Source organism: Bufo bufo, chromosome 5, assembly GCF_905171765.1.
Source record: "Bufo bufo chromosome 5, aBufBuf1.1, whole genome shotgun sequence".
Lineage (NCBI taxonomy): Eukaryota > Metazoa > Chordata > Amphibia > Anura > Bufonidae > Bufo > Bufo bufo.
The window spans coordinates 58,870,072-58,897,504 of NC_053393.1; the positions used below are offsets into that span (position 1 = coordinate 58,870,072).

The 27,433-nt window shown below is 40.7% G+C and overlaps 1 protein-coding gene across 1 annotated transcript in view; it reads right to left on the reverse strand.

Annotated features, from left to right (window-relative positions):
- CSMD3 (CUB and Sushi multiple domains 3) overlaps positions 1-27,433 on the reverse strand; it is a 1,177,406-nt gene that overhangs the window by 859,925 nt on the left and 290,048 nt on the right. The window contains exon 8 of the mRNA XM_040431881.1: positions 5,599-5,720. Within this exon, the coding sequence (XP_040287815.1) occupies positions 5,599-5,720 (122 nt within the window). The remainder of the gene's footprint in view (positions 1-5,598; positions 5,721-27,433) is intronic.

Sequence of the window (27,433 nt, forward strand, 5' to 3'; positions counted from 1 at the left end):
AGGAATAGATCTTAGTGGAAACTGATTGGTTCCAACCCAGGTCCAAGTGGAATTGTCTTTTTCTGGACCTTTGTGTCAGATCCTGGGTATACAGGTGAAGCCTCTGGCACTTTGATGTGCTAGTACAACCCTATATCATTATAGTGGGCAAATACTGCAAATCTGGCATAGGAAAGTGTTTTTTATGGATACATATGAAATCTGTGAACACAATATTTTAGTATGTTCCACACCCCATATGAAAGCAGAATTGCTTCTAGGAGTAAAATACAGTGCTTCAAGGAGGCACCATACACTTAGGAGGAAATTTACAAAACTGTCTGAAAGAAAACTGTCTTTGTTGCCCATGGCAACCAATCGGAGTACTGATTCATTTCTTACAGTGACTTTGAAAAATAAATGCTGTCCTGTGATTGGTTGCTATGGGCATTAAAAGCAATCTTTTTTTCTTTTAATGTCATAGATATGGCCTCATTTAACAAAACTGTCTAAAGGAAAAAAACTGCCCATAGCAATCAGAGTTCAGCTTTCTTTTTTTCAACTGTTCTAAACCTGTGCTGTGATTGTTTGCTATGGGCAACACATACAGTTTTTCTTTTAGACTGTTTTCACATTTTGGCCTTGGTTTTTCTGACTTAAAAAAATCGCAAAATGGGGGCTTTTGAATCTTTTTGGACTGTGTAAAGAAATTAACACTACAGAGGTTAGTATTATATATATATATATATATATATATATATATATATATAATAAAGGAAAAATGGGAGGTAGCACCGATGTGCGCTCTGGGGAATAAAGCTTACCCAAATGTATAATGTCCAAAAAAGAGCAGCACTCCAACACAGGATAAAATCAATAACGAACGTTTATTCACCCATGTGAGACAGTGAGAGGTAGAGTGATCGATGGCAGGTATTTTTCCCCCAGAATCCTGTCATATGCAGCTGAAGCTCCAGGGAATGCCCAGTATGTAGTGGAATGAGCAAGCTTTCCTGAGATGGCTTTGTAAAAAGCCAACATAAGGCCTGGAGTTCTGGATTGGGAGGAGTTGGGCGAGTTAGTGAAAAACTGTTTAGGTAGTGGTCAGATGAGAAGGATTTGTTTTTGTGTTTTGCCTGAAATGTAAGGGCCCTTTATTTTTGCTGTTGACACCACAATAAAAAAGAACTTTGTTTGGACTTCATCCAGTGTGTCACTGTCTCTGACTGTCCGCAAACCGGTCAATCCTGCCTCTACTAGAGCTATTTCCCACAATATATGTTACAGAAGACAGGTTACAAGTTATAGTTATTAGATTTATGGAGAATGGTTGTTAATCCAGGGAGTTATTCTCCCGCCTCATGCCATGAATTATTAAGAACGGCGTCTAAAAGGCTGGTCTTAATAAATGACCCCCTATGTTACTATGTTTCAGTCCAGATTTATCACTCAGACTATTTTAAAACGTTGCAAAAAAAGTCAAAATCTCACTCTAGTAGGAAGGTGATAAGGATAAGACAAATTTATCAAACATGCAACATTTGATAAATGTTGCATAAAGTACGCCAATGCAGACTCAAGCCAAGCTGACTTCGGATATTCCCTGCATGATAAATTTCCCTTTTGTCTTTTGTGTCCATTTATCATATGCACAAGGCCAAGAAACCTCCCAGATCATCTGCTAAATGGACCCAAAATATGGATGGAACTGAGTGGCACCCATGTTAATAAAAATGTATACCATGCGGTAAATGATTTTTACTGGTCACCTTTGCATGCACAGTTTTTCTGTGTAATTCAATGCAGTGAAAAACAGAAACCCCATAGGGCAATTTAACATAGCTTTGAATTCTAAGAGTGCGACCACACAGAGAAGCCATGCTGCAGTTAGGATGCAGCAGCCTTGTGGCCATACAAACCACACCAACTTTATAATAATTAATTAGATCTGTATTAATTATTCAGTCTTAATTGTTAATGTCTGCACAATTTTGCAGCTTATAGCACAGTAATTAACAATGAAGACCAAATAAACTTCTAATTACCAGATTTTTCACATTAGAAGATGCCCTCTCTTATCCCAAAAGTGGGGGGGAAATGGTGGTGCAACTTAGAAAGTGATTACTGGTGAGTGCTTTCATTATTGAAGCTCTCACTAATATGCAGTAGGTGCAGTGAGCGAAGCATTGTGCTAGCTGTACTCACCTCTGCCTGGTCTTCCCCCTGATCTGGCGTTGCATTGTTCTGACTATGTACAGCATCAGGCCGTAGTGCATGCACTATGACCTGATGCTGTGCGACATCAGGTAGTAGTGTAGCACAGGCCTTGAGAAGACCGGTGGTGAGTGCGGCACACCATCAGAAGTAAGTCTATTTTGTTATGATATGATATGAAGGTCTGATAAATATTGGGGGTTTAATTTGGAGGTCTGATGAAAAATATTTTTTCTGATTTTCCTCCTCTAAAATCTAGATGTGTCTCATAATCCGGTGTTACTTATAAAGCGAACAATACGGTACTTAATTTGATGATATTGTTGCTTGTAAGGTCATATACCAAGGCAAGATGGCCACATCCCAACAGCAGCATGGCCTCTCCGTATGGCCATACCCTTATATGAAATGCCGCACCCAAACCACATATAAAAATGTGCTGAAAATAATATCCACCACAGAAAAAGTAATTGTGTTGAAGATATATATATTTTTTTCAATTTGTAGGAATACATGGTAATTTTATACTGCAAAAATTACTCCACAAGTGAATTCCACCCCTTAGGGTCCAAAATATGAATCAACCATTGCTCCTCAGCATTTCAGAGATTGAGTTTATGATCCATGAGAACCTGTCTCCTTCGAGAACCAGCGAACACACACTAAATGCTATTTAACTAGTCACCTGATAAACCTCCCTGGGGGTAGAAAATATTGAAATGTACATCTGGGAATGTCTTTAGAAGTATTCACGCCACTTACACTAAACTATAAGATGTTCTTATTCCTATAACAGATAGGCTGGGAATATTGAAACATGATCCTAAAAGAGATTTGCTCTACAAAGAACTTGGAATCAATATGAACACATTAAAAACATGGCTGAAGAGTCTCAGGAGAATCCTTTATGACAGGACGGATGTTCTTAACTGACCAGAGGATTAATGTAATTGGCTGTCGAGTGTACAATATTTTTAGTTTAATACAAGGTGAGACCTGATAATGAGATGAAGGATTAGTATTGCTTTGGAGAGCAATCCATAAAGTATATAAAGTTGCTGAAATGAAAGATAAGCCAGAATTTGCCTGTAAATGTACAATTTCAAATTAGGTGATTACCTACATTTTGCCATTGTCCCAAAAATTCATTTAAAATCATATAGGACAGATTTACCCAGCTATAATATGGCAGCTTTAGGGGTTCATATTACTCCCACAAAAACTGCTCCCCATAGTTCCAGATGTGTCCTTCCTAATGATAAGTCAATCGACTTTGTGCAGTTGAACATTTTTGAATATTCTAATTCTGTAGAGTCACAATTTTAGGTGATTTGATTCTAAAGAATTTTGGGAGCAAAAGAGAACCAAAAATGTCATCCACAGCTTTTCAGGGCAATTGAAGCACTTTTGATTTGGGTAGAATCGAAAATCAAATTTACAGAAATTCGCTCATCTCTCGTCCTTCCTTACCTTTCCTCTTTGCTCAAACTATCCCTAGATAAGTGCAGGGATAATATACTTTGTCAGGAGATGTTTACTTTGTCGCGAGATGTTTATGATATATGTATCTATAGGCCGTCATCCAGTGGTTCTGATGTGAATTGCAGCCTGGCAAGCGTTTTTCTAGCATATCATAGTAATGCATTGAATATGTATCATGAGAAATTGAAGTTATTAGCAATATTAGAGAAAAGATAAGGGAGGAAACATCTGTATACTGAACTTCGATCACCATACTGCCTAAAAAACATTGAGATTAGTATTTTTCTGTAGTCAGTGCTAGTGCTCGTAAAAAAAGGAACTCAGTCTTTCAGAAGAACTATTTAATGTGCTTGACAATCAAAAGGCTCTTTCGAACCTCATTCAATAACTTGACCATTTCACTCAACCATTGAATCTCGTAGTGACTGGGGTTTGTCACTTTATTTATGTACGGATGGAGTAGAGTTAACACTCCTGTTTTCTGAGATTTCTGAGCTGTGTTATCTAATCTAAGCAAACACCTTCAATTGCTTTTCAATGATTTTGTCTCAAGATAATGCAATAAATTAAGAAATTTGAGTTAAAAGCTGGAGTGCTAACCCTGCTCCATCTTGTATTTATATTCTATGCTTTGATGTACAAGTTGCTAAAGGCGAGGTACACCTTTGGGGGCAATATTTTTGTTATTATTGCATTTGACTAATTTTGAGCTCAAATCATTTTTTAATTTGTCTTTATTAAAAATTTTGAACCTTTTGCTCTGTGCAGCCTTGAGATTCTCTAGTAGAAGGCTCTGAATTTTTACTCTGATCTGTCAGGAAGCATAGCTGATGGCTCCCTATCTCTGATCTCCTGACCTCCTAAATACTCTTTATAGCACAATTCTTATATAATTGATTAGAATGGGGCTTAAATAAGTGTTTATGACCTTTTATTGCCCCTGAAGGTGTGCATAGCCTTTAAAGCAGTTGTTCATCAATAGAAAAACAAGGGTGCTTTGTTTCAGAAACAGCATCACACTTGTCCTAGGGTTTTGTCCAATATTGCCACTCATTTTCATTGACATTGAGGTGTGTGATCCATGTGCAGCCCCACAGGACAAGTAGACCATTCAAGCTGAAGGAGCCATCACAGTTGGTCTGACATCAGAGGCTTGCAATCACTATAAATTGTAATACTATATATATGTATACTTATATAGTTATTGTGAAGCCGTTATTTGTTCATTATTTACTAGTGTTATTTATGCACTGTGTGATGTTACTGTTATTTAGGTCACTTTATTTTTACTTTGGTTCCGTTATCTGAACACAGTTAAGTTTGGTGCTTATAATTGTATGCTTAGGAAGCACCTAAAAACTTTCAGTGCTCTAGGATAGCATTTATTAAGTCAAGCAAATATTAAGTCTATTAATGGTGTGTTTCCTTTATTTTGTTGTGCGCCATGGCGATAATGATGTTGTCTAATACAGTAAATGACTATTTGTACACTGTATGGCAGAAGGTCATGCACAGGGCTTTGGTCAACATAAGTCCAGTCCTGAAAATAGCAATAACGTATTTGCTAATAGAAAGGTAGACAAAGACAATAGATGATAGATAGATACATAATATGAAAAGGATAGATACTGTATATAGATTCTGTAGATATGAGAAAGATTCATAAGATACTATAGATTCAAGCAGTGCTTAAAAAAGGCTCCATTGAGAAGAGCTGAAATGTTGCTGATGCATGGATGAATAAAGACATCCACATTTTTTCACGTAATTTTTGGAGCGCTGCCTCTTTTTCCATTTTTGTATTATCTGTTGATTTTAGTCACAGATCCTGATTGGGATTGCACCCAGCCAACTCTAAGTGTGCTGTTTTTCCTTATTTTATTTTGTATTTAGATAGATAGACAGATAGGAGAATAACTTTACCTTGTTTGGATTTTCTGCTGTAATCACCCAGACACACTGTGCATTACTGTCATATTGAAATGGAAAATTCGGGGATGTGAATGTGCCACTTGGACCTTGGAGACTAGATCCACAAGTTTTTACTGAAAAAGAAAACAATTACTAATTAGTCTCAAAAAAATGTAACATTCAATCTAACTCAACTTGAAACCTGAATATTCAAAAGCTCTATATTGGTATACTTTAGAAGGAAAAATCAAATGAAAGAAAACATATCACCATAAAAATGAAGTGCAATCTGTAAAAAAAAAATAGCACTTTATTGACTTGAATCAGTTTAGAGTCATGTGGGTGGTTCCACTGAATGACTAACAGCTATATCTATGCATGGTCACATAGGGAAGACTGACAAGCACTGATTTGGACCACCCACATGACTTCTAAGGTCAGAATGAGCAGAGAATACATGTTTTGCCAAACATTTTCCTACAAAACTATATATCAGTCTTCTCAGCTCCTCCTGCTTTATAACATGCTGTCTGCATCCTACACTGCATTTTCATGATGACTGGTTCCCTTTAAGCACCAGAGATCACTAGATCCACAGTATAAAGACCTTTCTAAACAACTCTTCATCTCAGCATCCTGAGCGTTAACACACCTGAAGCGTTAGCTAGTTGTTTTTTTAATTATAGTTAAACTTTGAATTCTCTTGTACAATATCAACTTAAAGGGATTGTGTCATCATGGACTTTGATGGCATATCACTTGGATATGCCATCAAAGTCAGGTAAGTGAGGGTCCCACCTTTGAGACTCGAACCCATCTCTAAAATTAAGGAGCTAATGTTATGGAGAAGGCACCACATATGCACAGCATGCTCTTCATTCATTTCTATGGGGGCTCTGAATTTTTTTTGGAAGTCCCATAGAAATGAATGGCAAGTGCACCACACAAGCATAGCCACTGCTCCATTTACTTCTATGGAACTGCCAGAAAGAGCCGAGCCAACGTTCAGCAATTTTTTGGAACTTCCATAGAAAGGTATGGATATATGGATGCTATCTGTTCAATTTAGCGCTCCCGTTCTGGAGATAGGTGTTGGTCCCAGAGGTCGGACCCACACCTGTCTCACATTGGTGTCATATTCTATCATTTAAGGATAAAAATGGTAAGTCCATATTAAAAGTGGTGTCCATCTAATAAATTAACATTTCATTTGTGTCACAGAGGTTCAAGGATTTTCCCTTGTGGAGACAAGTAAGTTGACAATCATATAGGCCAGAAAAAAACGGAATGCAAAAGTTAGCTCTCTTGTGCCTATTGAATAACTACCCTATTAGTTAATTCCTTAAAACAGGCCTTTGATCATGACTTGGGATATAACCTGTATGCCAAAGCCAGAATTGTTTCCAAGATTCTAAGACACTCATCCTCGGACAACTATTTCAGAGGTTTTGCCCCTTATCTGTGCAGATTTGGTTTGCTACTTTCACATGGTTCTGGGCAAAAAGGCTGTCACTGTTTACTTTTCAAGGACAATTCACAAAAGATACATAAACACAAAGAAATGTAGGAGAGATATACACATAGAATATTATTTTATTATAATTGTTCAACCACTGGCTGAATGGCTGTGTCTGTATGAAGCTCCTGCTTTCAACCTGCTGTGCGGATGACATTTTTAAGCAAACGAATCACAGAATCGTCAAGTACGGTGGACCAAAGCACTAGGATCCTGCCCCTCAAGCCAAAGTGACCCCTGCTGTGTTGGACATGACTAAATTCTTGAAAAAACAACATGCAGCCGGATCAACTAAAGATCCCAAGATGGCCGCGACTCTCAACAGCATCGCGGGCTCCCGCACTTCGGGACAATCTGACTGTGAGGACGACTCCGGAGAGGCTGGTAAATCACAAAACCTCACGATCTCCCGTCGCTTTATTAAACAAGCCCTGGAAGAGGCTTTAAACCCTATATACTCCAAACTACAGGAGGTGGCCCACGATGTCCAACAGATAGGCCACAGGGTGGACTCACTGGAAGCCGCACAAGCCGCTACCATAGATCACAGTGCATCGGTCACGCAATCCCTCTCACTGTGCCAAGCGCATATTAAGCAGCTTTACTCATCCCTGGAAGACCAGGGCAGACTAAATAATCTCCGATTCAGGGGAGTTCCTGAATCGGTCTCAGCCGCAGACATCACGTCTGCGATCATGAAGATAGTCGCCTCTTTACTAGGGGACTTTGATCCTTCCTTGCTAATTATAGAAAGGGCCCATCGAGCATTAAGCCTGCGCCCTAAAGATAACGACCCTCCAAGAGATATTATCAGTCGCTTCTTGAACTTTCAGGACAAGGAAGCTATACTCAAAGCGGCTAGAGCAGCGCCATCCATCTTCTTGGACGAGGCCCCTATCCAGATTTACCAGGACCTATCTCCGTCCACTTTTCAAAAGAGAAGAGATTCCTTAGAGATGGTACTTTCCATTTGGCCTTTCGTTTATTGTCTCCGGTAGGAGGATCAACATCTCTTCATTTTCGGATCTCCGAGAAGCCTACAATGCGCTGGAAATCGCTCCGCTGGATCTGATGGACTGGGATAAAGTGCAGGACATCACCACACTACCATCTCTTCCAGTCCTTCAACCCTGGGAACTCTCCATTACTCCAAAGAAACAAAAGTCCAAGAAAAGCAAGGACTCTGTAACTCCTAAGAAGCCGCCTGCTTCGCAAGAGGGTTCCTGATTTTTCTTCATCTAATCCATTATTTGAACCCCTCAGGGGTCTCTGATCTGATAATACCTCAAGTCACCTCCTCTCTATATTTGTGCTGGGTAACTAACAGGCTGTCTTTCTGTCTTATCTTATATACCCTGCTCAACCTAGTCCCTCTCCTCCACCTCTTTTTTCTGTCCCCTAATTGCTTCTTTCCACCTATGTCCACTTTTTGTTTCTCATCTCCTATCCTCTACCTTCTAACCCCCACTCTGTGATCTGTTGTCCCTTGTGCTCATAACCCCCCACCTTACTGCAGGTTTCATGTGAATTATCTTTCACCTTCACCCTCTTAATCTTTTATTATTTCTTGTATAACCACTCATTATGGTACTGAACCTTCCAATACGGTTATTAGTTCCGGTTGATTTCTTCTTAGTTAGAATGTTGGGCTTTCTATATTTGCCACTATACATGTACTCAGCATTGTTTTTTGCCTTTGACCAGTTGAGATATGGCTGATTTAAACGTAGTTTCCTATATGTAAAAGGTCTAAGGTCTCCCTCTAAACGCTGCCAAATATTCTCCCTTCTATGGAAGGAAAAATGCTCGGTAGTATTCCTCCAAGAGACCCATTATAAACATAACAATTACCCCAACCTTTCCTTTTCTAAATTCCCGACATGGTACCACTGCAGTGCAAATGGCACAGCTTCACGGGGAGTCAGTATTGGGTTTTGTAGGGGCATTCCCTTCACATATCTGAACCATATTTAAGACCCATATGGTTGTTATATTATCCTGAAAGGTCGTGTTGGCCAGACACTTTATACCTTTGTCAATGCCTATGCACCCAATACTGATCAACCCCGGTGGATTACTGACCTTCTTTCCTTAGTGGAGATACATAAGGAAGGCATCCTTATTTTAGCAGGTGATCTAAACCTAGCCTTTAATCCTCTGATTGACACCTCCTCAAAGAAGTCTGCCTTATCTTCTAGGGCGATCCGTGCTACTCTGGCTAGATTGTTCAATCTTAGGCTAATTGATGTATGGAGATGTTTGAATCCAAATGTCATTGACTATTCTTTTTACTCCCCAGCTAACAACTCTTATAGCAGAATTGATTATATACTGGTGTCAAAGGAGCATCTGCAACTCTGTTCCCCAGCTAGAATCGGGGTAATGATGCTTTCCGACCATGCACCCATCTTTTGCACCCTCCGTCCTCCCCCCAGACCGGGTAGGTCTTCTTGCTGAAGGTTCAACGAGTCCACTCTGGGTAACGAACTTCACAAAAATCGATTATCATCTCTCCCGAAATAATATTTCACCCTTAACTGACACACATAAAGTTTATATCAGGGGTCAAATTATTAGTCTCTGCTCCTTTCTAAAGAAAGAATCTGAAAAAAAGCTAAATTCCCTCCTCTTTCGGATTAACTCTTTAGAAAAGGCCCACAAAATGTATCTGTTTCAGCTCCATCTGTCTAAACTGATATCTCTTAAATCGGAACTGAAGAACCTTCTCAATGAACGTTCTTGTAACGGTCGCGTACACACACACACAGGGGGGAGGGAAGTGACCACTGCGCTCCACCCTTACCCCTGGCCCTGCCTACTTGCCTCGCGAGTCCTAATGACAGGGGACAACTGGACGGCAATCCCTAACTTGGAATAAGTGCAGGGATGACAGACAGACAAACAACAGGACGTGAACGGACCGAGTCAATACCAGGAAAGCTACAAAGTACAAATGGAGCAAGCAGAGAATTGACAGGAGAAGCCGGGGTCATAAATACCAGGAGAGACGTGAAGTACCAAAGGAGTCAGCAGAGGATCGTCAGGAGGAGGCCGGGGTCAGAATACCAGGAGAGCAGCAAAGTACACAAGGAGCAGGCAGAGGATCGTCAGGAATTCAGCAGGAGGTAAATATGCCAGGAAAGACCAAATCACAGGTGGAACCTAAATTAACAGGCAACCTGTGGCCAGCATGCTGCCTGTATTTATAGTGAGGAGTGAGGGTCATGTGACGTGGCCAGCGTCACATGACCGACAGACCAACCAGTCGAGCACCGAGTGATCAGCTCGGCGCTCAAGGCAGACTTAGGAGCAGGGAGCCACCCAGCTAGTAAAGCCGCCCTGGGAACGAGGTAAAACACAGATCCTCGTTCCCGAAGCTAAGCAGCAGGTCTGCGGCTAATGGGGGACCGAGTGCACCTTCGGAACCCCGTTACAGTTCTGCTAGGTTCTACTTATCATCCCAACAAAAGTTCTTCGCCCATGGAGACAAAGCTACAAAATTTCAAATGCAGAGAATCAAGCGTAGAAGGCTTGCAAATTATGTCCAAAGCATCACTGCTTCTTTCGTCTGTTCAACAGGCTGCACTTGCTGCTCCATTTACTCTGTTAGACCTAACGGAGGCGCTTAAGTCCTCCCCTACAGGGAAATGCCTAGGACCGGATTGTCTACCACTGTCTTATTTTCAGACATACTCCTACCTCATTTTCTCCCTGTTTGTAACAGAGCTTTACATAACAATCCTGTTTCAGCCGACATGACTAAAGCCACCATAACGATCATTCCAAAACCTGGAAAAGACCCATCATCCTGTTCAAACTACCATCCCATTTCTTTACTAAACACCGACCTCAAACTATTGGCCAAAATGTTGGCTAACAGGCTACAGCAGCTACTCCCCTCTTTAGTCCATTCGGACCAGGTGGGATTTGTGAAGGGAGGAGAGGGGAAAGACAATGTAATGAAAATTTTAAACGCCCTTTATTTTTCATCCCACAAGGCGATCCCATTGGTCATGCTTGGCACAGACGCCGAGAAAGCTTTTGACAGAATCGACTGGTCGTATATTAGGCTCACTCTAGCCAGGTTCAATATCCTAGAACAATTCTCAAATGCGGTTTCGGCTATGTATCATTCTTCCTCTGCGTCTGTGTCAGTAAATGGCATCTTATCTCCCTGCTTTTGCATTAGAAACGGTACTAGACAGGGCTGTCCCCTCTCTCCCCTTATTTTCATATTGGTCATGGAAACTTTGTTGTAGGCCCTAAGACAACACAAAGACATTGTAGGTTTTCATCTTGGGGATCAAGAGATTAAACTGGAGGCCTTTGCTGACGACCTCCTGATCCTCACGACAAACCTGAAAAAATCCCTTCCCGCTATCCTTTCTCTTCTGGACCTCTTTGGTTCCCTCTCCAATTTTAAAGTCAACCCCACTAAATCCCAACATAGGGGTTTCTCCGTGGCAGCTCTTAGGTCTCTCCAATCTCAATCTCCGTTCAATTGGTCCACACAACAGCTAACATACTTAGGCATGAAGCTCTCCCCTAACACTGCAGACTTATATAAACTTACAGTAACTACTTACCACTCTTACACTCTATGGTTGCCCAGATGGACTCGTTGGATCTCCCGTACCTCTCCTGGTTTGGCAGAAAAAATATGGTATCAGCGCTGGTACTGCCCAGACTGACATACCTAATGCAATCTCTGCCAATTAAGTTTCCGAAATCCTTTTTCATCACTTTCAATAAAGCAATCCGTAATTTTATCTGGAGGGGACGGCGTTCTAGGATCTCCTTCGACACTTTGACCAAACCTAAATGATTGGGGGGAATTGGCCTTCCCGACCCAGAAATGTACATGAGAGCCATACATCTAGCCAGAGTAGGAGATTGGATCAGATCTCCCACCCACAAGGCATGGGTACACATGGAAAATAAAATTCTCCCTTCCTCTCCTTGTGCTCTCCTTTTATCTGGTAAAACCCTCCCATTACTACAGTGGCTTCCTCTGTGGGAGTCAAATCATTTTCTGATGACAAATTTCCTTTAAGATTTATTTTCTTCCTCTTAGATATCCTATAACCCAAATAAAATGGATGCATTTTCTGGTTAGGATCTTATATGGTGCCTAAAACACATGCCACTATAGTCCTTCCTGATTAGCGGAGGCTGGCTACAAGGCATTAAGTCCACCAGCCAGGGCTATGCCTGGGGTCAAGTGATTCTCCTTCATCTTCTGCTTTCCTGATCTGTAAAAGGCGAAATCCTGAAAGCCATTTCGATTGATTCATTTAAAGCGAATTGATAACATTACAAATTCACTAGAATCCAAGTTTTTTTGCACATTATGAACAAATTTAATTTGTTTAGAATTGATTTGCTCATCTCTACTGCCAGTCTCAGCCATTTGTAATAGAATTAGATTAGAGTCATATTATTATGATCACTTCCTTTCGAAGTCAGCAGCGTGTAGCTCATGAAGGAAGTCATGTGTCATGGGTGATTTATCAGAGATGATTCTTGGCTTTTAGACCAAGGTTCACAGTATTTCTGAAACTGTGGCATTTGTGAATTGATCTTGTGCTGCTGTGGTGAAGGTGTATCGTGAATGGACAAAATGCCCCATTGCAAATAAGCGACGTGGAAACTGTGAAGCACCACGTGCCATTGATATGAGAGGTGAATGTCAGCCACACAAGGTGCCCAAGGGCAGACCAACACACTACAGTGGAGCAGCTCATCACCAAAATGAACTAGGAGGCTACCAGATGTTTGTTTAAAACAACAGTTCAGTGAACAGTACTGTGCATGGGGCTCTGAAGCAGGCGGATGGTCACAGCATCTCTGCTAACAAAATTGTATCAGAAGCAAGGCTTTAATTTTTATGGCAGTATGAAAATTCTCTGGCATTATCTGGGCATATGCATGCACATGCAGATCACATACACCCATTTATGCTGTTGCAGATGGGATCTTCCAGAAAGACAATGTGACATGTCACAAGGCTAGAAATGTCCATTGTTTGTTGGCAGAGCATGACCAAGACATCCAAGTACTACCCTGCCCCCCTAATTTGCCAGATTTGAACCCAATTAAGCATCTTTGGGACCACCACAGTCGTCGTGATCGCTCTATGGATCCTTCCCCATGCTCCCTCCAGCAGCTGTGGGATGCACTGTAGTCATCATAGCTCCAGATACCTGTGACAACCTACCAGGACCGTATTGAGTCACCCCCAGCCCAACTAGACAGGGGGGTGGGGATCCACAGAGGTTACTCTGGAAATTAGCTGGTGGTCAGAATAATGTGACACGACTGTGCATTAATATTCATCATTACATTTTTAAATGCTCATAGTTGTATATAGACATATCAATATGGAATGATTAATATAAGCTTGGCCAGATGGTTTATCCAACTACATCTCAGATTTATTAATACCAGTGTGAATATGGTGACTGAAATTTTAAAGCCTAAATTCCAATTAGCATTTCCACTGCAGCATCTGTCATATTCTCAAAAATCCATATTGATAGTTTTTAAAGTGACAGCTTCTAGAATATACAGTGTAAATGCATATTGGAAGCATTAATGAAATAAAACGGATTATTATAATTGATTTCTAGGGTCACCAGTTGAATAATAATTATAAATTCTGTTAGTCTATATGTTACTGCACTTTTTTTACTCCCTTCCCCTTATTAAAGTAAGATTGCACTTTTATTGACTTTTTTAAAAGTCTCAATTAATAAATCAGAAGTGAAGCTAATCATCACAGCTAACTATGGTACAAAAATGCAAAATATGGCATAGGGGTGTGACAGTGACAAAAGTGTGTAAATGTACCCGATTTATTATCCAAAGTGAGCCACTTTGCTAAATCTGGCACCTCTTCAGTTTTCAGGCATTTGCAGGGGCAATGTGTTAGGAGGGTAATATTTGAAGTCGCTTTCTTAAGTGTTTGTTTTTAGGCCATTTTATTTATAAATGTATCAAATTTACCTATTTACAATTGACGAACTAATTACTTAGTGATGTTTCTGTCTAAAATCTAATGTTACTCATTATGAAGGTACTATCAGTTTTTACTCCACCAGGGGACTGGGGTGCACTTCTGACTCTTTTCAAAATGTACATATAAATGGCTGGTTCATAGCAAAAATAACATTCAATAATTTATTAAATTATGCATCAACATAAAATATATAAAATATATGCAATAATGCCCAAAAAAAGTATCACAGTCATGGTCCCTAAATGTTATCCTATTTTCAGAGCTCTCGCAATAGATATTAAAAATTTTGCAGTAAAAGAAAACTGGAGATTCACCACCTCCATGTTGTTAACATTGGTGGTACTATACAGTATGTCCAGTGTATTAAGTCAGATCTCTAATGTAGCAATGCCGGGTATCTCTGATCAGAGTTTCCCCATTTCACTGTAGGCTTAGTTATTAGTAAAAAGGACTTTCCACTAGTATCATTCCTGCAGATACAAGTCATGTTCAGCTCACCACTATCCACGCTGTACTGCTGAGTCTTTTCATCTTCCCGTGTGCCAGAACACTTGCGCATGCGTGGTAGCTATGTGAGCATACCAACTTGTACTCAATCAGCATCCAAAGTGGTATGGAGATAAACACGATCTTCTTAATATATTTTTGTGCTGTAATTACAGTCTCTGTATATTACCAGGATAATTGCGGGAATAATACAGAGACTGTAATTATAAAAAAAAAACAGCCCAAAACACTCCACCTTTCTGGTGCAAAGCCTTTCATATATCATCCCTGTATTGCTGTAATTATGGGCAAGTATATGAAATGTCAAAAATGTTTGATAAATTTGGTGCAAGTTGTGACTTTTTAACAGATTTTTATGTGCTTTTTTGCATGCCATGTTTATAAAATGCTACAATTTATAAAATGCTACACTCCATTTGTTATGTTTATTTTATGAATTTATATTTTTCAGTCTAGAGTCTTAATTTATTATAAGGATGCCATAATTTTCTACTCCATCAGGGGACAACTTTTTCTGGCATGCTTGAGAAAGGGGTAGGGCTTGGTGATCAATAGCCCTCTGGAAAATGGGATGGGGGAGTTAAGCCTAATATGCACTGTTTTTCACTAAAATTCTGCCACAATTCTGGCATAGAAATATGTCTCAAAGTGAGCCAATCAATAGTTGGTACAGAGTCAGAGAAAAGTGTCAATCCCTGCACCAGATTTATCATTCAGCCTGAACCTTTGTGATAAATCTGATGCAGGTGTAGATAGTTTATCTACGCTTACGCCATTTTGACTATGATTAGTAAATCTAGGCCAGACGATAAGAGAGAGACATATCCAGGCAATAAGAGCACTTTTGAGTTGAGTCAAATTTATCCCTACCGAAATCTAATAAGATGGTCAATTATGCTGAATTAGACCCAAATCAAATCTTAGGATATTTGCTCATCTCTAAATAAGATGCACATTTTTTTTTGAGTGTCTGCTTGGTTAGCCAATATTTTTCTTGCAAAAAATAGAAAATGCTGCACATCATTTGTTAAATTTGCCACTTGAATTACATTTCTCAGTCTAAGGCTACTTTCACACTTGCGTTTACATTTTCTGGTATTGAGATCCTTCATAGGATCTCAATACCAGAGAAAAACGCTTGTGATTTGTTCCCATTCATTGTCAATGGGTAAAAAACTTAACTGAACAGAACAGAACAGAATGCTCCAAAATGCATTCCGTTCCATTTGGTTGAGTTCTCATACCGGAGAGCAAACCACAGCAAGCTGCGATTTTCTTTCCCTCATGGGGTGCAGATCAAAACGGATCCGGCCACAATGCAAGTCAATGGGGATGGATCAGTTTTCTTAGACACAGTAGAAAAAGGATCCGTCCCCCATTGACTTTCAATGGTGTTCATGACGGATCCCGTCATTTTTATGTTAAAGAACTGGGTCTATTCATAACGGATGCAGATGGTTGTATTATCAGTAATGGAAGAGTTTTTGCTGATCCCTGCCAGATCACTCAAAATTGCAAGTGTGAAAGTAGCCTAAAGTATAATCTCATTTATTTCGAAGGTTCAATTTGTACTCCGCCAGGGGACCCGAGTACACATGTGACTTAAAAAAAAAAATCACAATTATAAATCTGTCAAAAAATGCAGCTCCACCCAAAAACATCTGGTCACCCCTTATTAAACGTTAACTGCCTGGATTGGCACAAACTACAAATAGTAATTTATTGTAAATGCCAACAAAGCAGGCAAAAACTTAAGTTCTCCACTTTATATGCCACCACTTTACTAGAGTAAGATTGAGATAATTTTGTGACTTTTTAAAATGTTGACAAATCTACAGAAACAACAGCCACCATGCACCACTGCACCATGTGAACAGATCTCAAAAGCTCTAGTTTCCATGTGATCTCAGAAACAAGGCTGAGACTAATTAGGTAATAACCCTTATGAACAAAATGTATACAAAGATCCTCGTGTTCATGTTCAAAAATTATGCTTGGTAACAATAGATCAATGTGTGGCACGTGGATGTGTGATCCATGGATTTCTCTATACAGTTGGGCATAAGTCTATAATCCCAACATGCTGTAGTTGATATTGGAGTTCGAGCAGAATTAATCAATTCAAACAGAAAGAGCTCGTTCTAAAATTAAGTGTAATAGGTCTTTTTATGGTAAGACGTGCCGAGTACTTCTTATGAAACAATATGTATGCAAATGAAGTCTCCTCCAGAAGGAAGAGAACTGTATATGTAGTATAACCAATCATTGGCACATTATTACTTCTGGCAGAGAGCTAAGTAGTATATTTTCCCAATGGAGCCTTGCTTGAAAGATTCCCTACACTGGCTAGATCTCCATAAGAAGGACCAGTATTTCCTGAGAGCTGAAACAATATTCATGGAGGAAATTCCTATAATAATAGTCATAATAGTAAGGTAGCAGATTGCAAAAGGTGATACTTATATACTTACATACAAGCCAGAATACTGTATATCAACTTGAATATATCTCTGATCTGCCATCTACCCTCTCCATAATGCAATCCTATGGAACCACTAAGACTGAATACAACTGTTTACTACTGTATATAAAGATGAGGTCATAGTTCCAACTTTAGAACAATTCCGTAAGGATTTTATCATTTTATTCAGACCTCATTAAATAAGTAGCCTGATTTGGAAACACGATTTTAAAATACCCTAGGGAATTCAAAGTAAATACATTGGTCAATCATTTGGGACCTACATAAATTAGCTAGGCTATAGATCTTATCCCACTTTGGAGGACCCATCACATCCATGCATTGCCTGGACAGCCTAGTGATTTTAATGGACATCATGTAATGCCTCATTCTTCCTGTGGTGGCACTGCACAGGAATGACACTCTTGGTGCCAAGTCCCACACAGATTAAAACTGATTGTTGTGTAAAAGAGAGATGTGCAAGGAAATACATCATATTGGGTAGAGCAGTTTGGTGAAGCCCTTACCAGCACAATCCCATAGATAAAATGGTAGCATTTAGAGATAGGAGAATCAACATTTAACCCGAGTCTTGGTTAAAAAAATAAAAATTCTGATGTGGTAGAATTTCCCCAGAATTTCTTCAGATTAATTTGGGTTAAATTTTGAGAGAGAGAGAGATTTCCCGGGCATGTAAAGCAATTTCGATTTGGGTTAAATCGATTCATACTCAAATTGAATTTCTTGGCCAAAATTGGACGAAAACAAATTTTAGAAAATTCACTCATTGCTAGTAACATTTTCAGTCGACATGAGTTAACCATTAAACAGTGAATTATTTTTTTTAATTTTTTTCTTTAGGCCATCTTGATGTGTGCCCTCTATGGAGAATGTTGTTTTATCCCCTCTGCTAATTAAGTTCTAAGCACTAGTTAATATGTTTTTAATTATATGATTGGAGCTTCTGCCTTCATTGCTTTCAGACAGGACTGACTCATCTATTTTGTGTTATTCTCCACAGGCAGAGAGTGATACAGTCATACTTTAATGTGTTACAATTATCCTTTTAATGTGAATTAGTTGACAATTCCCATCGATCGCACATATTAATCATTTCATCTTCATTATACAGTTAGTCATGTCTATATCCTTTCTTCTGACAAAGGATCTATTTTAAAATGACATGGATCCCAACTACTATGACACCACCAACTCTTACAATCTGAATGTTTGCTTGAGGCTGTATACAGCTTTGAGTTCCTCACTCTTTTGCCCTGTGCCCCCCTTTATTCCATCTGTACAGTGTATGTGTATAGTGAAGTGAATTACATAAAACAGGAAAGTCATATAATTTGAGTACTGGTTCTGTAATAAAATGGGTATGTGCTCCTTACAATGTACAAGAGGAGTATAGGTCCCCAACAATCTCTTTGACAAATGATAGTGTGAATAGAGCCTTTGCAATATCAAGACTGTATTCATCAGGTTTTGTGCTGTGTAACCCCTTCCTGCACCACATCGTACAAATACTGTATATACAGCAATGGATCTTATCTGTACCAGTGACTATATCATCTACTGTACATAGTTGAAAGGGGAGGGTGATTTCGATTTTAGTCCATTGAAACCCACTCAATACGGTCTTGGGGTGCCGATAAGTTGCTACAACATCCAGGGGACAAACTGAGGCCATGGATATAAATGCCTAATAGATCATATCTATGACAGGCACAATGTATTGCAGTTCTTTAATATTGCATATTATATAAAGGTGTGTTAAAATACTTTGTTGTATGTGTAAAACTTGCCTATTGAGGGTATTTATGCTGTCTTCAATTTCTGCATAGTTCAGGTTAAAGCCATGAGGTTAATTGAATATAATTTACTTGGAATTCATGGTTTAAAAAATTGAGAAATATTTTACTCAAGAGACTACAAAAATGAAATAAAATCATTTGTACAGATTTGTTATTACAACACAGCGCTATGACCCCTTAGAAATCATTAACATATTATCTATAGATCATGGCCAGCACGGTGCTTCAGTGGAGCCTTGCAGCCCAGGTTTAAATGCAACTGGGGACAACATCTGCATAGAGTTTATATGTTCTCTTCTGTGTTTGTGTAGGTTTCCTTTGGGTTCCCCAGTTTCCTCCCAAATTGCAAACTATACAAATAGGCAAACTGACTTTCTAAACAAAATTGATAGTTGGGGTTGTGTGCCTATATGACAGCCAGGGAGTTTTCCCCGCCACACAACTATCCCTGCCCTTTGAGTCCATGTGAGAAAAGTCTAAAGAAGATAGAATTTAACTTTTTTCTTTTTCCTCATCTCCAAAAAAACGAAAGTTAAACAATAATTTTTAAATACCCTAAAAAGGTGGTTCTACAAGAAACAAGTTTCCCCTTAGCCCCTTAGAGATGGGGCCTATTTTTATTTTTGCAATTTTAATTTTTCCTTCCCACCTTAGCCATAACTTTCTTATCTTTCCATCCGCCATATGAGGGCTTTTTTTTGCAGGCCAAGATAAATTTTTTAATGGTATTATTATTTTTTGTGGATCCTTGTGGACATTTCACAAATTATAGAACATGTCCTATTATTGTCTGCACTGCAGACGAGAACAGTCATTTCTACTGATGGGAGTGATAAAAATGTGGAATTTACATTGAAGGTATCTAAATTTTGCAGATCTTTGGTGTGCAAATTTAAATATGGACACAGTTGTGTGCATGAAGTCTTATACAGTAATACTGACAGGAAATAATAGTAAAAAAAAGTTATGTATCTTGGTTAGTAGTCAGTGATCCCTCTGTGCCTTCCTAAACTAAAACTAATGCTATTTCATGAAGTCCAAAATAGGCTGCTGCCCCAAGTGGCCAAGTTTTTTTTTTTTAGGTTTGATTTTTTTTTTAATGATCTGTGAAATAGATATCTAAATGTTCCACACTTCACTAAAAAAAATGGGAAAATAGAAAAACAAACCAGTATATGTTTGGCAGAGTCTTTCATGTCCATTCCTCAGGCAACAATGATATCATGAAATTGTAAATCCTGACGTTGGAATTGTTTGTTAGTCTGCAGAGGTCCAGATAGTTTTTGGTTTCCTCGTGAACAGATTGGTTTTTATGTTGGCTAGCACATTTTCTCTCTCTTTGCTTGGGGTAATAGCTTGATATATTAAATATTGAAGCTAACATTTACAATATTATTATATCTGTGTTTCTGTTTTGTCACATATTTACTTTGATTGCTATGTAAATATGGAAATGATTGTGATTTCTTTTTCCACCAGAAAAAATTCATAAGGGATTGCTAAATAAAATTTAAATTCACATCATCTTTTCAATATGCATGAAACGCAGCAAAGTTTGTCTATGCCATCTGCTTCACAATATGACAGTGAATTTATTTACAACATTATTTAAAACTAATTAGGGAACAGTTTCACAATGCTCTCGTTTCATTGGTTGCCTGTGTCATCCAATTGTTTATTTTCCTGCTTGACGCATCAAAAATATTTTCATTTATAATGATATAACCCAACTGCACATTGAAATGTAAAAATTACCCTGGTGCAATGTGATGTTTTCAAGTAACATATATGTACTATAGTATAAGGAAGCCTCCTGGGATATGTTAAAAAAATAAACTAGTACAATTCTTAGATTAAAAGTCAGAAAGCAGAAAAATAAAAAAAAGAATGAATATTTGAATGATATAAAATAATTTGAAACTGTGAAACTGTGCCGTTTCGGCACAGCGCTCCCAGGGAAAAGACTCTCAGGTGCCATAATCACAATTGACCATAAGACCTATGAGGGTAAATATCCTTGATCGGCATTATGGCTGATCACAGACATAACTCAAGGTGACTACTGTTTAAAACAGCCAGCAAAAAACAGCTATGGTGCCCACTCAGCTTTTGAGCAGGTGCCAATGTTTAAATGCTGGTTTTCTGCCATACATATTATATTTTAATCCTAATGAAATCCTATGTATTTTAATACATTAGAGACAGGCATCTATAGAATACTTCAGGCATTATCATGGGGCAGCTCTAATGGGGCTGTCAAGCAACATAAGGATATAACAATCACTATATTATAGTGATTCCATAATCACTGCATTATCATTGAACTATAAATTAACAATGCTGAATAGTGTTGATCGAGCACCATAGTGCTCGGGTGCTCGGGGTTTTGGGCCGAACACATCGGTGCTCGGTAGAATGGAAGTCAATTGTAGAGCCCGAACATTAAACTAGGCACCCCCTGCTCTTAAGAGTGGAGGGTGCCTGGATCATAGTAAAAGGTCAGATATTGATGGAAACACCACCGAAATGGTTCGGGAACAGCATGGGGAGAATGTCTGGATGCATCTTGGACTCCCAGGTCGCTGCTGGGAACAATGTTGTCCGGATAGTACGCCACTTTTACAGACTGACAATAATATGCACAAAACGGAAGAAAAAAAATCTATTTTAGAGGAAAAATTGTTAGGAAACATTTCTTCCTATATATTTACTTGTATATAAAGTGCAAGTGCTGCCAAAAAAGGACAAGGAAGAGGCACTCCGATACAACCTGTATATCACATAAAGGAGGGCCTTATTCACATTGTGGTACAATTGTTCATGTAGTGGGACTCCTACACTCATAAAGACTATGCACTAAGTGAAAGGGCTGCCAAAAATTACAAGTAACCGGCACTCCAATACACCCTTTGGTACACATAAAGGAGGGCATCATATGCAGCCTTGAAAAATTATGATTGATGGCCTGCTAGTGACCCTCAAAAACATTTGGAGCAAGGGCCTGCTGACCTGACCATCTAAAACATTATAGGTGAGGGCCTACTGCCGCTTGGGTGACTCTAGATAACTTTCGCTGATCGCATGTCCCCGTGATGGCGACGATCCATTCGGTTGTCTGGCCTATAAACTTTTATCGTTATTGTCAGCGCAAGCCATGGTGACCACAGGTAACGGGGAATCAGGGTTTGATTCCAGAGAGGGAGCATAAGAAACGGCTATGGCTACCACATCCAAGCAAGGCTTCATGCGCGCAAATTACCTATTAGGTATAATAGGTGAGGGCCTGCAGGTGAGCTGACCCTGTAAAAGATTTTAGGTGCAGTCCTGCTGGTGAGCTGACCCTCTAAAAAATTATATACGAGGGCCTTCTGGTGAGCTGACCCTCTAAAAAATTATATGCAAGAGCCTGCTGGTGAGCTGACCCTGTAAAACATTGTAGGTGAGGGCCTGCTGGTGAGCTAATACTCTAAAAAATTATATGCAAGGGCCTGCTGGTGAGCTGACCATGTAAAAAATTATATGCGAGGGCCTGCTGGTGAGCTGACCCTGTAAAACAATATATGCAAGGGCCTGCTGCTGAGCTGACCCTGTACAACATTAAATGTGAAAGGGCATATATGCGACGAATAAGCATGTTGATATGATGGAAGAGGAGGAGAATGATGAGGAAGATTCAACCATATACCCTTGTTTGTGGTGAAAGGGGTGCATGGGAATACAGTGTATTCAGTACATTGTAAACAATGCATTTAAGGTGCCTTTATGTTTACCAGCTTTCCTCTGGTGCAGTCGAGAAGTCATGGTCAATCCAGGCCTTGTTCATTTTTATAAGAGTCAACCAGTCAGCATTTTCAGTTGACAGGCGGATACGCTTATCAGTTATTATGCCCCCAGCACCACTAAATACACACTCTGAAAAAGGCGTAGAGCGCCAGTTTGTGCCACGTTGTCCAGCTTGGACACCCAATAATTGTAAGGCACAGAGGGATCATTTATGATGCTGACACGGTCTGCTATGTACTCCTTCACCATCTTCCGAAATGTTTTCCTCCTTGTAACAGTAGGCTGGGCATCAGGGTAAGGGTTCTGGCGGGGTGTCATGAAACTGTCTCAGGCTTTGGAGAGTGTTGCCCTGCCTATGTTGGAACTGCTGTGTGTTCCCCTTGTCTCCACTCCTCAGTTGGTCAAGGAACTACGGACTCTGCCGCCAGCATTGTCAGCTGGGAATGTTTTGAGCAATTTTTCAACATGGATCTTCTAGTATTGCACCGTTTTGCTCGTCCTCTCCACCAGAGGAATGAAAGATGAGAAGTTCTCTTTGTAGCGTGTGTCGATAAGGATGAACAACCAGTATTTTGTGTTGTCTAAAATGCGTATAACACGCTGGTCGCTGGAAAGGCAGCCTAACATGAAGTCAGCCATATGTGCCAGAGTCCCAACAGGCAAGATGTCCTCATCAGGAGGATCACTCTCAATCTCCTCATCCTCTATTTCCTCTTTTTCCCACCTACGCTGAACAGATGGAATTAAACTTTCATGGGTACTACCCTCTGTAGCGGAGGCAACCATCTCCTGCTCCTCCTCCTCCTCCTCCACTTCATCGTCCAATTCGTGCTGAGAAGACGAACTGAGGGTGGTCTGGCTATCACCCTGTGTAATGTCTTCCCCCATTTCCACTTCTTCCACATGCAAAGAGTTGTCCTTAATTGTGAGCAGCGAGTGTTTGAGTAGACACAGAAGTGGGATGGTTACGCTGATAATAGCGTTATCGTCGCTGTTGATTCCTCAAAGTTTCTAAAAACCTCACAGAGGTCAGACATCCATGCCCACTCCTCGCTTCTAAATAGCGAAGGCTGACTGGAAAGGTGACGACCATGTTGCAGCTGGTATTCCACTACTGCCCTCTGCTACTCACAAAGCCTGACTAACATGTGGAATGTGGAGTTCCAGCGTGTGCTCACGTTGCACAACAACCGGTGAGCTGGCAATTTCAAGCGCTGCTGCAGCATTGACAGACCGACTGAAGCTGTCGATGACTTGCGGAAATGGGCACACACACGGTGCACCTTCACCAGTAGTTCAGGCAAATTAGGGTAGGTTTTGAGAAACCGCTGAACAGCTAAGTTTAAGACATGGGCATGGCATGTGTGTGAGCTTGCTGAGACCAATACCGCCACCAAGTTACGGCCATTATCAGACTCAACCATGCCTGGTTATAGGTTGAGTGGTAAGAGCCACAGCTCAGTCTGGTCTCTTATCCCTGCCACAGCTCTGCGGTGTGCTGATTGTCCCCTAAGCATATCAGCTTCAGCACCGCCTGTTGCCGCTTCCCCACTGCAGTGCTGCACTGCTTCCAGCTACTGATGACTGACTGGTGCTGAACGTGGATAATTTGGAGGTGGAAGTGGAGGAGGAGGCGGAGAAGTGGGAGTTTGAGCCAATAACATAGGTGCTGGCGGAAACCCTGATCGACGTACGGATGTAGTAGAGTGTAGGGCCCACAATCTTTGGCGTCGGTAGCACCTGTGCCATCCCAGTGTACGACTCGCTCCCAGTCTCCACAACATTCACCCAGTGTGCAGTCAGGGAAATGTAGCGTCCCTTGCCGAATGCACTTGTCTATGTGTCCGTGGTTAAGTGGACCTTCCCAGTAACTGCTTTGGTCAGGGCACGTGTGATGTTACGGGACACATGTTGGTGTAAGGCGGGCATGGCACACCTTGAAAAATAGTGGCGACTGGGGACTATGTAACGAGGGACGGCTGCCGACATCAGGCTGCAGAAGGCCTCAGTGTTCAGAAACCTAAATGCCAACATTTCCAGGGCCAGTAATTTGGAAAGCTATGCATTTAGTGCTATGGCCTGTGGGTGGGTGGCTGGGTATTTGCATTTGCGTTCAAATGCCTGGGGTAAGGAAATGGATGTGGTCGCTGATGGTGCTTGCAAAGGTCCAGGTGCAGGGCAGGAGGCATCCGGGCCTGCGCCTTCGAAAGGGGATTGGCCAGCACGTAACACAGGGGAAGAGGAGGCAGTGGTGTGACCCGCAGACACAGATTGTGGACCCAGGCATTCGGCCCACCTATTACGGTGCTTTGATGCCATGAGGCGGATCATGCTGGTGGTGGTGAGGTTGCTAGTGTTCACGCCCCTGCTCATTTTTGTATGGCACAGGTTGAAAATGACAAATCATTATCCGCACTTTCCTCAAAAAAGCACCAGACTGCGGAACACCTACCCCTTGGCAAGGGAGATTTCTGCAAGGGGGTTCTCCGTGGAATAGTTTCGGGCCTATTTGATGTGGCCCACCTTCTCCATTTTGCCACACCACTGCTTTTCCAGCCTGCTGCGGAGCTGCAGATCCCTCCCCCTCTGTACTGCTGTCCTCGCTCGGCTTTCCACCTTCCCAGGTTGGGTCAGTGACTTCATTCATAGCACTATATTGAATATAGTGCTATATATTAGTTTTTTTAGAATATTCATCATTTTTTTTCATCTGAAGTGAACACTGAACACTGTTCACTTCAGATGGAAAAAAATCTAATTGAGCGGTGTGATATACCTATAATATACCTTCTAACATAGAAAGTATATTATAGTGCATTTGTATTGTGCAGCAGTTGTGTGTGGTTCTGCTGAGATACCGCAGCTATACAGGGAGTGCAGAATTATTAGGCAAGTTGTATTTTTGAGGATTAATTGTATTATTGAACAACAACCATGTTCTCAATGAACCCAAAAAACTCATTAAGGCTACTTTCACACCTGCGTTAGGTGCGGATCCGTCTGGTATCTGCACAGACGGATCCGCACCTATAATGCAAATGCTTAGATCCGTTCAGAACGGATCCGTTTGCATTAGCATGAACAAAAAAAAAACAAAAAAAAATTTTTTTTTTTTTTTGTTCATGATAATGCAAACGGATCCGTCCAGACTTTACATTGAAAGTCAATGGGGGACGGATCCGTTTGAAAATCGAGCCATATAGTGTCAACTTCAAACAACTACATTGTAGTTCAAACAACTACATTGTAAGTCTGGACGGATCCGTTTGCCTCCGCACGGCCAGGCGGACACCCGAACGCTGCAAGCTGCGTTCAGGTGTCCGCCTGCTGAGCGGAGCGGAGGACAAACGGTGCCAGACTGATGCATTCTGAGCGGATCCGCATCCACTCAGAATGCAGTAGGACTGGACAGATCCGTTCGGGGCCGCTTGTGAGAGCCTTCAAACGGAACTCACAAGCGGAGCCCCGAACGCTAGTGTGAAAGTAGCCTTATATCAAAGCTGAATATTTTTGGAAGTAGTTTTTAGTTTGTTTTTAGTTTTAGCTATTTTAGGGGGATATCTGTGTGTGCAGGTGACTATTACTGTGCATAATTATTAGGCAACTTACCAAAAAACAAATATATACCCATTTCAATTATTTATTTTTACCAGTGAAACCAATATAACATCTCAACATTCACAAATATACATTTCTGACATTCAAAAACAAAACAAAAACAAATCAGTGACCAATATAGCCACCTTTCTTTGCAAGGACACTCAAAAGCCTGCCATCCATGGATTCTGTCAGTGTTTTGATCTGTTCACCATCAACATTGTGTGCAGCAGCAACCACAGCCTCCCAGACACTGTTCAGAGAGGTGTACTGTTTTCCCTCCTTGTAAATCTCACATTTGATGATGGACCACAGGTTCTCAATGGGGATCAGATCAGGTGAACAAGGAGGCCGTGTCATTAGATTTTCTTCTTTTATACCCTTTCTTGCCAGCCACGCTGTGGAGTACTTGGACGCGTGTGATGGAGCATTGTCCTGCATGAAAATCATGTTTTTCTTGAAGGATACAGACTTCTTCCTGTACCACTGCTTGAAGAAGGTGTCTTCCAGAAACTGGCAGTAGGACTGGGAGTTGAGCTTGACTCCATCCTCAACCCGAAAAGGCCCCACAAGCTCATCTTTGATGATACCAGCCCAAACCAGTACTCCACCTCCACCTTGCTGGCGTCTGAGTCGGACTGGAGCTCTCTGCCCTTTACCAATCCAGCCACGGGCCCATCCATCTGGCCCATCAAGACTCACTCTCATTTCATCAGTCCATAAAAGCTTAGAAAAATCAGTCTTGAGATATTTCTTGGCCCAGTCTTGACGTTTCAGCTTGTGTGTCTTGTTCAGCGGTGGTCGTCTTTCAGCCTTTCTTACCTTGGCCATGTCTCTGAGTATTGCACACCTTGTGCTTTTGGGCACTCCAGTGATGTTGCAGCTCTGAAATATGGCCAAACTGGTGGCAAGTGGCATCTTGGCAGCTGCACGCTTGACTTTTCTCAGTTCATGGGCAGTTATTTTGCGCCTTGGTTTTTCCACACGCTTCTTGCGACCCTGTTGACTATTTTGAATGAAACGCTTGATTGTTCGATGATCACGCTTCAGAAGCTTTGCAATTTTAAGAGTGCTGCATCCCTCTGCAAGATATCTCACTATTTTTGACTTTTCTGAGCCTGTCAAGTCCTTCTTTTGACCCATTTTGC